The 12,496-nt window shown below is 41.9% G+C and overlaps 1 protein-coding gene across 1 annotated transcript; it reads right to left on the bottom strand.

Annotated features, from left to right (window-relative positions):
• Positions 1-914: 914 nt before the first annotated feature.
• LOC103083865 (uncharacterized protein C10orf12) lies at positions 915-5,865 on the bottom strand. The gene has a single exon (XM_007456196.1). It carries the CDS (start codon positions 5,863-5,865, stop codon positions 1,612-1,614), a length of 4,254 nt encoding a protein of 1,417 aa, XP_007456258.1. The 3' UTR covers positions 915-1,611.
• Between the last annotated feature and the right edge of the window lie 6,631 nt (positions 5,866-12,496).

Raw genomic sequence — 12,496 nt, 5'->3', positions numbered from 1 at the left:
CTTTAGCAACCAAGCCTTACTGGTAGAGTGGCCCAATGGAGACGTCGAGTACACACTATGTTATAATGGAGCAATGTCACAGGCACCAAGGTAAAGCCAATGTACCCATCTTAGGCCTCAAACAACATCAGTTACAAATATTGCAGCTCACACTTTTGAGCCATGAAACAGAGCCTGACATGACAGAGGCCAGTGTAACACTACAAGTATTAACTGCTAGTATGGTGCTAACCAATCAGAAAGGGCACCTACTACTCTAACCATGTACATTTCACATTGGAATACCAGCTGAACATTAGCTCCTGGTACAGGGGTGTGTATGGGCACACTATGAGATGTTGGTGCTCCTTTCTCCAACAGCAAGCCTGCTCTGACCTTTATACAATTCTGTGTTGTTTACACCTCTCTGAGTCTGCTGCCATAGTGATTTGGGGGATACTCATAGCGACCCTGGGCTACATTTAAGTCATCTGGCATATGCTAATTACTCAGCTCATGAACACCCTATCACACTGCATGGAGAAGAAAGAATTTTACTGTAAAACTGGGCTTGGGAGACATCTGTGGCTTATAACCACAGGCAAATGCACCCAAACATACACACACACACGTCTTAAACTTTTCTATTACTGAAAATAACATTTTGGCTTTCTTTGACTATGGAAGTACTCAGGGCAAGGAAAAAATCAGAACGGTCACTCTTATCCTAATTGTCAAATTACGGCTACAAGATGGAAAAAAGGTCCTAGGTTTTTTTTTTTTTCCCCCAAAGTAGGATGAAAACCTCACTAGTGTGCTAGCAATCCTGCAAGGCCAAAAATGAAAAGGATGATAAGAATCAGTAATGCAAATAATTTGGGGGATGTGAATAACTTTTAGAGCCCATAAATCAATATTAACACCTTGTGACACACCTCTTAACCCATGGGCACATAATTTAGAATACTTTCTTCAAATGACAAAAGATCAGAGATGAGTGACCAACAATGAATATGAATTTTTAAAATGGGGTAACAGAAATATTAATCTTTTATAATAATTATAAATTCCCTCTGCATTCTCCACATACCATAAAAATGATTTGGTTTAGCTTTCAAATATCATTTAAACAAACAAGACAGAGGGAAGTTCACTGCTGGGGTTTGCAAAGAGGAGCATCTGTTCATGTACAGATACTGTAGGGTGGCTGCTGAAAAGCTACTTTTATGTGCATGATGGTGGTCTTCTCGGCTACAGTACAAGTGCTTGTGCATCAAGTATAAAATACAAGCCTTTAATCACATAGATCAGCTTTTTAGCTTTTGTAAATTTAAAAACAAAAAGGATAAATAAGGCACTGTACTTTTAAAAACTAAAACTGCTTGGTTCCAAGTTTAAAACCCAAGGAACAACCAGAATATAATATATAACTTCCCTTACTCAGCCTCAGAGAAAGACTCTGCAAGTTCCCTTCTCCATCTGAGATGCAATTTCTGACATCTTAAATTGTGGTGTTCTCCATTAACTGCAGACTTGAAAGGCTTGATAAGCTTATAAAAGCAGATTTAGTTAATGCAAAATAAAGGGTTACTTCTGTAGAACAGTTTTAACTCTTGAATACTGCCCTTCCAATCACTTTGTATCCATCCGCCTCCGTTTGCTGTGGGAAGAGTCCAGCTTTGCCTTCAGCTTTCGCTTTCTCTGGGCTGCACTGTTCTCTGGGGTTTTCGTCGAGGGTCTGGCCCGAGTCTTTCCACTGCTCTGCTTCCTATTTGTGGCTTTCTGTGGCCTTGAAGAGGACTCACCTGCCCCTTTTTGCTTTGCAGGTTTTGTCACCATCTCTGAGGGGGAGGGCTGGGTAGGTCTTTTGCTTGTATTCTCTTTTTCTTTCCTGGAGGGAGGGCAGCTCTTCCCAGGTGACTTTTTAGGGATCTTCCCTTTCTTCTCTTTCAAAGTCGTCTTTTTGGGCAGTTGGCTGACTCTGTCCCTTGCAGCTGGCTTCTTGGCAGCGGGGCTTCTGGTGGATCCATCAACGTGCTTTTCTCTGCTGGCCTTCATCGCAGCTCCCTTGTCCTTCCTGTCCTGAGTGCTGCCGCCTTCTGTCCTCTTGCGTTTATTCTGAACTTCTGCTTTCGGCGAGATTTCAGACATCTGCTTCCCTCTCCTTCCCTTCATTCCATCGGTACTCTTGGGCTTAACAGGAAACCCATCTGCACCTACTTGCAGGGCAAGCTTGGGGGACATCAGAGGGTTGATGCACACACTCTTACAACTCTGTTTACTTTCCACAGCCGGACCAAATGGGCTTTCCACTTTCTCGTTCTTGATCAAACGCTGCTGGGCTCTGAGCTTTCCTCGAATGTTGGAGTATTTTCTAAGGATCCGGGTACTGGCAGGGGTAGGTGAGTTTGTGGGAGGATGGCTATTTCTACCTTCCTTGACCTCCTCTATGCTGTCTTCAGGATTGGGGCTGAGGCTAACGTCACTGTCATCCTCTGGCTCCACTTGGTCAAGATCCTCCCGAAATTTAGCCCAGAGCTTCTGTGTTTTCCAATTGTTCCTAGCAGGAGTAGCTCCAGGAAATTTCTTCAGGTGTTTTTTCAAGCGTTCAGCCTGTAGTGAACTGGGGTACAGGCTGGAAGGAGAGTACTTCTGGAGAGGATGCTTCACAGGTGGGATGTCTCCCGGAAGACGGGTATTGAGCTTCCTCACAATCACCAGAGACCGGGTTTCCGTTGTCTCTAAGAACCACTTGCAAACGTTAGATAATTTAAAGTTTGTCATAAACAGCATCTGAACAGGAGAAAACTTTTGAACCTCCAGCGAACCCCGACATTTCCGTGACCTTTTCTTGCTTTTCCAAATTTCCTTCAGCTTATCTGACTTGCTCCTTGCTCTTGGTGTTGGCTGGGCTTCTTTCTCCAGCTGGATCCAGCCCTTCTGAACTTTCAGGTACTGGGCATTGAAGCTGGCGATGAGCTCTTGGTTCTCCTCCTCGGCACACCATTCTACAAACTTTGGCTGGTCGTCTGCCACTGTGTCCACGTCATCCTCGTCTAAGGGATCTCCACTCTCTGAAGTTTCATTTTCCTTTGGCATTGCGTTTCCTTGTGCTGATTCCTTTTCGGAAGTCACTTTTATAGTATCCAAGGAGTCCAGAGAATGAGCATGTCTTAGGTTGTAGGTTGAGGAGGTCAGTCTTGTAAGCCTTGGGACCCATTTTGGGGGCCCAGCAGCGTCATCACTTCTACTACTCGACAATCCAACTGTGCTAGATAGCACGTCACTGTCATCTTCTTTACGCGGGCTGTCCGCACTATCTGTATCATTTACAACCTCTTCCGTCTCTTGTGCAGGAATAGGTCCTGGCTTCTCTTTTGATTGTTCTGGGAACGTACAAGGAATGCTTTCAGAGGGGTCTTGAGTACTGTTCTCACCTAATTTAGACTGAACATAGATTTCCAGTTTCTCTCCAGGCGGCGGCTGGCCAACTGCGGCTAAGGGGTCACTGCTGGGGAAAACGCCTTCTTCCCCCTTGACTTCTTTTGCTAGCATGTTTCTAAAAGCCTGCCTGGTGATCATCCCACCTCCTTCGCCCTCCTGCTCAGCATCTTTCTCAGAGGGGTTTTCATTGACATTTGGGTTTTCAGTGTCCTCCAGAGCTTGTGTATGGAAACCTTCAGTCAGGAAGCTCTCAGGTGCTGCCCCACCAGGATATCCTTCTTTTTTAGAACGTCTTGCACCAGGATTTTTAGAAACCTTGATCTCAGCACAAGCAGAGGAAGAATCTGAACTTTGATTTCTTAGGCACCTATCGGCAGAGGAAGAATCTGAAAGTTGACTTCTTAGGCACCTATCAGAGGCCTCGGGGAATTTTTTACCTTTTTTCTTCTTGTCCAGATTCTCTTCAGGTGAGTCAATGTTTTGATCACACATATCTTTTTCTGTAAGATGTTTTACATCACTATCCTCTCCCTCGAATTTTCCTGTACCACCTGGTGCCTCACTTTCCTCAATTTCACTGGGGTTTTCATTAGTCAAAGTGCTGCTTTCCTTCAAGAGTGGGTCAGTATCTAACTCCTGAGTGTCTTCAGTCTCAGCCTCAGTACCGATGCTTTGGTCTTCCTCAGCCTTTCCCAGGCTCGTGGGAGGCTCCAAGCCCACTGGGGGACTTTGATTTTCTGAGCACAGAGGACTTTCCTCTCTACTTACTGTTTCAGGAGGGGAACAAGGCCTAGGAACAACATCTTCACTGCCTCCCTCAGAAAGGCTCTCTGTGGAGGGAAGCAGGGGACAGTCTTGGGGTACACTCATCTCCTTTGTATCTAGCAGTTCAACTGGCTGTTGGTCTCGTTCAGGGGAAGATATCCCACTTCCTGTGGGAGCTGAGACCGCAGAGCTGCCTTCTGGAAGATCCTCTTCAGGAAGGTGAGCAGGGAGAGGCCACACTGGGTTGGAGGCTGCTGTCTCCTTTGATCTAGAGGAGCTGCTTGGGTTTGCGTTATTTGTCACAGGGCAAACCTCAGGCTCTTGAGATTCCTTTTCAGATGATGCATCTCTGTCTCCTTCCTTGAGGGAAGTTATTTCTTTACTAGGTTCTTCAGAGTTGTCTTCTCTGGGATGCTGCACATCTACTGTAGGCTGAGGTGATGAAATGATAAGGGTCTGCTTGGGAGTGACCACTGCCTCTGAGGCCAGTGTTGAGCAGCTTGCTTTTTCTTGGGAGTGTAAATTCCTGGCCAGTGTGCGAACAGTTGGCAGCTCACAACAATCACCGTTGAAAAAGTATCCTCGAGTACTCTTCCTGGCCGTTTTCCGAGAAGATAACACCGATCGTTGATTCTCAAAGTGGCATTCTGTTATTGGCTGGCTGATATAAACGACATCACATTGGTTATCATAATCGTTTATCCTCAATCCTGATGCCCTTTTACTTTTCCGAGCTGTCTTAATGGAGGTTGAAAGCATCTTGGTTCGTGAATGTCCATTAGATGCTTTGTGTACAGGTGGCATGGGGTTGGGGGCTAACCAACCGTCTTTGGAATGATCAAACTGGTTCTTACCACTGGGCTGTAAATGGTAACCCATTTTATTTCTTCCTAATGAGTGAAGATGGTTCTCTTGCTTTGGCCTTGAATCTTGTTCACTTGCCTCTAAGTCCTGGCGTAAAGGTGTTTTTGAGCTACACTGTAAAGCATTCTCTTTGTCAGCAGTTCTAGGTGAATTCCCCATAAACCCTGAGTCCCAAGCCTCTTCTGATAAAGCTCTGAATGAATTTCTTTGAGAAACAATACAGCTGTTGCTCTCCTCACTATTCTCAGTTGCCACTTTTACTGCAATTAGATTTTCTACTAAAGCTGAACTCTGCACATGGTCTTTACCATCCTTGCATATTTTCACATCTGTGTCTTGCTCCTGTCCAGTGGTTTGCCCCTCCAAGCTCTTAGAGATGTGGTGGAAGTTTACTGAGGAAGAATTAGGTGCAGTGAGGTATCCCAGAGTGGAACTATCCATTGAATTCGGTTTAGTGGTTGGAAGTTCAGAGGAATCTTTTTGGACAACAGTGAAAGTATTCTGTCTTCCATCTACAGCGTTTGTCTCGGGAGGAGGCTCCTTTAGGGCCTGTTCTGTCAAGTGTTGAGGGCTGTGAGAGCCTGATGAGTCTATGAACAACTCTACAGAAGCAGAAGACTTCATATTGAGACACATAGCATCCTTTTCCTTATGTTTGGTGCCGAGCTGGGCACAGCCAGCATTGCAGGTGGAGGCATCCATTGTTCCAGAATCCGAAGGTCGCAGGTCCTCGGTGCCTGGCTGAGATTCAGTGTACAGATCGTTCAGAACACGAATGAACTGCTTCTGATGATGAGTGCACAGTTTGACCATAAACTTCTCCAGTGGGGACTTCGACTGATTGTTAGAATCTACTGCTATTGCCTCTGCTGAGTTCTCACTAGACAGACAAAAAGAAAGAAGAAATTAGTATGGTTATTTTCCAAAGAACCATTTTTACACTATGAAATTCATCAATGTTACTCATGTTGTACAGAGAATTGACACTCTGGCCAAAGCTGGTTCTAAGTGCCCATATGCTTTTTATTCAATAAATGAGGAGCATTTACTTCATTAAAATATAAGGCCAGCCCTGTTATATTCTCAACTTTTGGTGACAACTTTCATACTTTTTTTTTTTTTTTTTTGTGGTACGCGGGCCTCTCACTGTTGTGGCCTCTCCCGTTGCGGAGCACAGGCTCCGGACGCGCAGGCTCAGCGGCCATGGCTCACGGTCCCAGCCGCTCCGCGGCATATGGGATCTTCCCGGACTGGGGCACAAACCCGTGTCCCCTGCATCGGCAGGCGGACTCTCAACCACTGCGCCACCAGGGAAGCCCAACTTTCATACTTTTAAAGTGATTACACACAAATAATTTTTATCTTATAGAGAAGAAATATCATTGAAAAGAAATTTTTCTCCAAAAATAAAAATTTTGGCCACATTATTAACTTCAGTTGGTCAACATACACTTTCGTTTTAGGCCCGAGTATTCCTGTTAAATAATCACTAGCTCATAGATCCACAACACTGAAAAAAATTCAGACACACTGTATTACAAGTCTTGGTTTAGCAATACTTAGAGAAATTACAGTTTTAAATGGTTTCTCAGCTTGACCAATTGGCTGGACTCTATAATTCTGCAAACAGAGATGCAGGAATCCTCCTAACCCTTTGGGGCATGGAGGAATAGAGATCAATAATTTCACATTTCGAATACACTGAAAGATGAATGACAAGCAATTCCTAACTCCTAGCCTCTAAATGAGGACACAGATGTGAAATTACATTGTAAACCACAAGGCCCTGTCAATGCAAGATAGTAGTACTGTCGCTTCTCAAGCCCCACCTATTACCTTCTCCTAGACCTTCAATAAACATTTTACAGTAATGCACAGGAAGCCAATTCTACGTTTAAGAACACTTTTCAACCATTTCCGTAAATTATCTAGGACAACTCTTAGAGTTTAATCAGGATAGTGGGGAAGGCAGAAAAAGGATGATACTAGATTGAGGACAGGCTAAAGGGCAATTTCTGCCTAGATAGCCAAGTGTTTTCAAGAGCTGTTTTGTATTTCTGGATGTCGGGATTTTTACTAAGCCCATGCAGTTGGTGTGTCCCAGTTTTCTGGAGCTTTATACAACTTCTCAATCTCTCTCTCTCTCTCTCCCGCCTAATTCCTTAGAAGACTATTATCTGACTCATTATGTAACACAGCAAAGCACCAAGGGTAGCTTAATAAATGTGTGCTGAACAGATGTTGTTTGATAATATCTTCCAGCTAATTATTTTTCCTTCAATCTTTGACTTTATCTCCCAGTCATGACGTGCCTCTATAGGAAGGTGTACCCTAGACAGCCTACATCGGCCTCCTACCTCCCTACCCTCTTCTGGCCTCTGAAGCCATGTGGTTTTAGTGCAAAGAGCACAGATTGTGGAATATGAAAAACCTGTATTCCTCTTGTAGCTCTGACATTTACTAGCTATAGGATCTCAGGCAAATTACTTAACCTCTCTGAACCTTGGTTTCCTTATCTGTAAGCTGGAACTGAGTATCAATATTTCAAAGGATTGTTGTGAGATATTAGATTACATAAAGCACAAAGCACAAAAGAGGAGGTGCTCAATTTTACTTTCTCTGTTCCTGACTCATGCAGATTTTTAAGACCAAGTGGTGAATAACGCTGAAACATGTCTAAATACAAAACAAAATAACATCAAGAAACTATTAATCCAATCTGTTATTTAAACTGTTTTGCAAGAAAAAGGTTACACTGTGTTTTTATTTTCACAACTAGCAAAACAGCAGTTTTCTTTAGTGATGCCATGGGTATCTGAAAAGGTCTACATTAGACTACAGATTAGAAAAACTAGAAATGTCTTAGAAGATGCCTACACCTCAGTGTGAAACTGATCACTGAATTGTGAATAAACCAAGAAAAAAGATTATTATAGAAGCATTATAACAGATGCATGGGTACGCTGAGCATGTACATGCTGGCTATGGGGCCAAAATCTAACAAAGAGACGGAAAGACCAAGAGCAACTGGAAAAAAACCTCACTGAACAGGATACTTATGATATGTATATTTTTCTGTCTGTATACTGTCCTTCAGTAAAAAGTTTTAGAAAGGAAATACCTGGAAGGTCAACAGGAAGAAGTCCCTCCCTTCCTTTAGAGCGGGGGAGACACCAGTGACACTCTTGGGTGAGTGACTGCAAAGTCATTTCCAACTCTCGGACTCAATGAGATATACGTGGGAACTTAACAAACTCCTCCTGCAGCTGCAGACTTTGTAGCTCACGGGGAAGTCAGGAGGTCCCTGCTGAAGGGACCCCTTCCAGGAGGTACCTTGTGTCCATGTCCATCACGTGTTACTAACAACATAATATGTGTCACAGGACATAGTACTGGGAGACAGTAGAGAGTAGTCTACCCTTTACTAGTTGTGTGACCTTGGCCAAAACACTGAACCATTTTGGGTCTTAGTGGAGCACCTGTCCCATCTACCACTTAGGATTGCTACAAAAGAAAACCCACAAAGTTTACACAAATACTAGTTACCATTACTGTCAGCCAATCCCATTAAACATGCTTCAATAAGAATAACTCAGAGACCAGGAATGTATATTAATACTTTTTGCAACCCCCCAAAGAGGATTTTCTGGATAATGAAAGTTTACCCTTCAAGTACCAAACATTTAAAAATTTAAGTATTTTTGATGGAAGTTTTAAAAAAATTATATCCTCCTCTGAACACAATTTATTCTTTCTTAATGACTCAGAGTCATTACCATGTACACTATTATTGAAGCTTGGCTATTATTTTTATTATACTGAACTGAAATATATTGATAGTTTTGGGGGCTACTCAATTAAGTAAATCTACTGCCTAAATACAAAGAAGTCACAGTGGCAGTCTGTATTTTATGAAAAATCTGTCTGCATTTTATAAAAATCTTTCTTCTTACTGGCCTCCAAATAGCAGGGGTGTTTAGGAGTCCCACTTTTACCTTTAGCTGAGTACTTTTGCTCACTAGCTGAGAAGCCAAATCTCAAGTGCTAGACTGGTACTTTAAGTGAAAGTAAACAAGCTCTGAATGAAGGCTTGGGGAAGAGTTTTGTGAGTAAACCCCATGGGTCTTCTGACAACAACTTCAACTGCTCAGAGCCCTTTATTTCTGTTTTTGGTTCTTGGATGTGTTCCTGATATTTCTCAGATAGGTGGCTACAAATAAGTGAGATATTACTGCCTTTTCAATGCATCAAATACACTCTAAGTATATTTTAGCAATACAAGAAAAGAGAAAAAAGGTTGACAAAGATCTATGAGAAGGATTAAGAAATGTCATGGCATCTTATTGTAGAAAAGACTAAAGAGAGAAATAAATGGTTCTCCCCAGTTCAAGAAGTGCACTCATGTGAAAATGTTCTGGACACTGCTTCATGGCTGTGAAGCCATGGCTGTGCTCTGGAAGCAGGCTTTGATGTTTGAAGTTAACAACATGCCTTGAGATTCATGAAATCAAGGTGTGTGCCCAATAAAAGTACAGAGAGCTCTGAAGAAAGACTGAGGAAGCACTTTCTTCTAAAGCGATGCTCACAGAGAGTAAAAAACTGAATAATGATTGATCCTTGGATGATACCTAACTTCCTTTATGGTTATGAAACTTGGATTTGCTGCTGTCCCACATGTTTCAATAATTTAATAGTGATTGAATATTTTAGTCACCCCCAAACTAATGTAAGGTCTTCCAAAGGGCCATGCAATCAGCTCTGAAGCAATGATTGTGACAATATGGCTAGTCCCCAAGGACAAAACAGTCAACCAACCACCAGTAGGTATTATCTATTTCACAGCATCATGGCAAGGGGAAGTGGTGTCTTCACAACTAAGGCATACTGAAGAAACATTGTTAGTACCACTGAACTCTAACCTGGAACAATGCAGTACAGCATTTGGAGGCTGAAAAACACATCACAGAGGTGGACACAGACTACACCAACCTTAAAACGCATTTATAGCAGTGGTTTGGGGAAGCTCAGGAGATGAAAAGATTAAAACTGAAAATGGCAACCTTGCTTGAGAGAAAGAGAAATCAGCAAAGGGTCATTTTGTGTGTATTTTCCCGGTAAAAAGGATCAGGAACAATGTACTGGTGAACCACAGGTCACCAGAGCAAGCAGTAGGGTGCTCTTTATCAGTTACATCCTTGGCCACCTCAAAACTATCAACATGGAGTGACTATATCATTTCCTGAAATCCTAAGCTATAGTGGTTTGTAAAATTCTTCGGCAATGATCAGGGGTTTTGTATATTTACCCTATAATTTGTATCTTTTACTGACTTAATCTGTCTTGTGTTTGTCTTAGCTTTCCAAGTAGATGTAAGCTACTTGAGTGTAGGTAGGGGCCACATTTCATGTTTTTCTGTTTCCTCTTAGCATAAAAGAGGGGGAGGGAAAGGGAGCATCAATGATGCTTCCTGAGTTTGCTTCTTGGATTTTCTTCCTAGGTAGCACCATTTACTGAGATAGGAACACAGGTGACGAAGCTGGCAGCTGGTGATTGTTGGGGTCTATGTATCTGAAGAGTTCTGTACACATTGAGTTGAAATTTTTATAAGATGCTGAATCTGAGATATCTGGTAGGCAACTGGACACACAAGTATGAGCCCACTAGTAGCTTCACTTGAATATGAGAACCTTCACATTAATACTAACCTTTGTCCAAGTGTCATTAAATGGGCCCTGTTATAATAGCTAACTTTATGACTATAGTAATAAAATTACTTTTGACTGTGCTTCTAAATTACCCAGCTTCCTACCTTATTTGATTTTCTCTGGAAGTTTTTTCAGTAAGACCTATGTTTAGATGAATTTTAATTTCGTATCATTCAACTACTTAATTTCAAAAATTAACATCAACTTTTTAAAAGTTTCATTCTATTACTCTTTTTTCATGTTTTAAGAAAATGGGTGCTAGCCAGCTTTGCCTGAGTTTTAAACAGCTGGTCTTTACTTTGGCTTCTAGTTATTCAACTCTTCCCATAGCCTTAGGCCTTCAATAGAGCCTAAATACAACATCTGTCCTGATTTACTCTCAGACAGTAAGTAGGGAAACCAAAGAGGGGTGAGCTTCTGTCCTACAGACTACTCACTCCTACAGACCACACTTAGGTCAACTCGACCTGAGAAGCACTATGTTTTATTTTTAGTTCAGTGATTACAGTTGGCATCACATCTGACTATATTAGATTTTTACAAGAACGGTAATTCATCACAGATTTTGAAATCACTTGTCTGAGTTCACGTTTCTTCCGCTCAGTAACAGGACACTCTCTAATAGTTAAAGTCAATTGTTTATCAGTCAGAAATACTTCACCACCCCCACTGAAGAGCAGTAAAAGCTTAGGGACTGTAAATGAGAGGAAGGGCTATAGAAGAAGGAAACTACCTGGATTAGTTCTGTTTCTCTCCTTGGTGAAAAGTGGCCTATATGACCTTGACCGATTTGTCTTTCTATCCCCAATTCAATGCCTAATTCTTAAGGGTGTGGTAAAAGGATAAGATAATATTCATAAAAAACTTTGAAAGGCACAGTTTAAGAATGATGTGTTGTTTCACAACCCTATCTTTAATGATCTACTCAATGATGTTTTTCTAGATCAGAGGTTAGACATAGCTGAACCCGCCTACTTTGTCAATACCGCCACAATACTTAAATCTCCAAAGGAAAGCATTCCTGTGGTTAATATAAATGGTGGATGGTCAATGCCCATGTTCTCTTAGGGTAAAAGATCAAAGAGATGTGGTAGAGAGCTGAAATGACAATTTTAAGAGTCTAGAACGTGGGACGGATGGATTCAGGTAGTCTCTCAGTATCTGCTCTGTAACTACCAATCATCAATGCAACATCACTGATGACCAAAATATATTCTTTTTGACTGAAAAAGATCAACAGAGAGAGTGAATGATGTTTGGATGAGAGCTAATCTTAGAAGGAGGAAAAGATAATCCCAGGAAAACAGAAGGGGAGAGAAAGCTTGAGACAATACTTTAGACAGTGGACCAAATAGTTAAGAGTTGTAAATTAATTTTAGCTTGATTCTCTTTAAATACAGGAAAACATAAAAATGCATTGTTCGCCCTGCTTAAAGGCAGTAAGAGTTGTAATTTTTGCCAGATAATAATTTGAAATTATGTTCCCTAATTCCTTACTTCTGGTCCTTTAATCACAGAAAATATAAGTATGTTCAAGAGCCTGGATAAGTCTGCTGACAAGTCCTCACTCTTCACTGGGAAATGCATCTACCCTTGGCTATTTCACATCTCTGTATTTTTCATACCTGGATACAGGAATACTCTAAGGGCTATGACAAAACTGTTGAGTGTGTGTGTAGTGGAGAAGACGAGCAGGGGGTATGGAGGTTTTTCTTCACTGTCTAAAAGGCCATGTATAG

This window comes from Lipotes vexillifer, unplaced genomic scaffold (assembly GCF_000442215.2).
Source record: "Lipotes vexillifer unplaced genomic scaffold, Lipotes_vexillifer_v1.1 scaffold184, whole genome shotgun sequence".
NCBI lineage: Eukaryota > Metazoa > Chordata > Mammalia > Artiodactyla > Lipotidae > Lipotes > Lipotes vexillifer.
The sequence above is the reverse complement of the archived record's forward strand: the minus strand, read 5'-3'. Positions and strand labels throughout refer to the sequence as shown.

What these genes read in the sequence shown, in the direction of transcription:
- LOC103083865 (XM_007456196.1), bottom strand. Translation starts at nt 5,865, where the DNA reads ATGGTCAAACTGTGCACTCATCATCAGAAGCAGTTCATTCGTGTTCTG.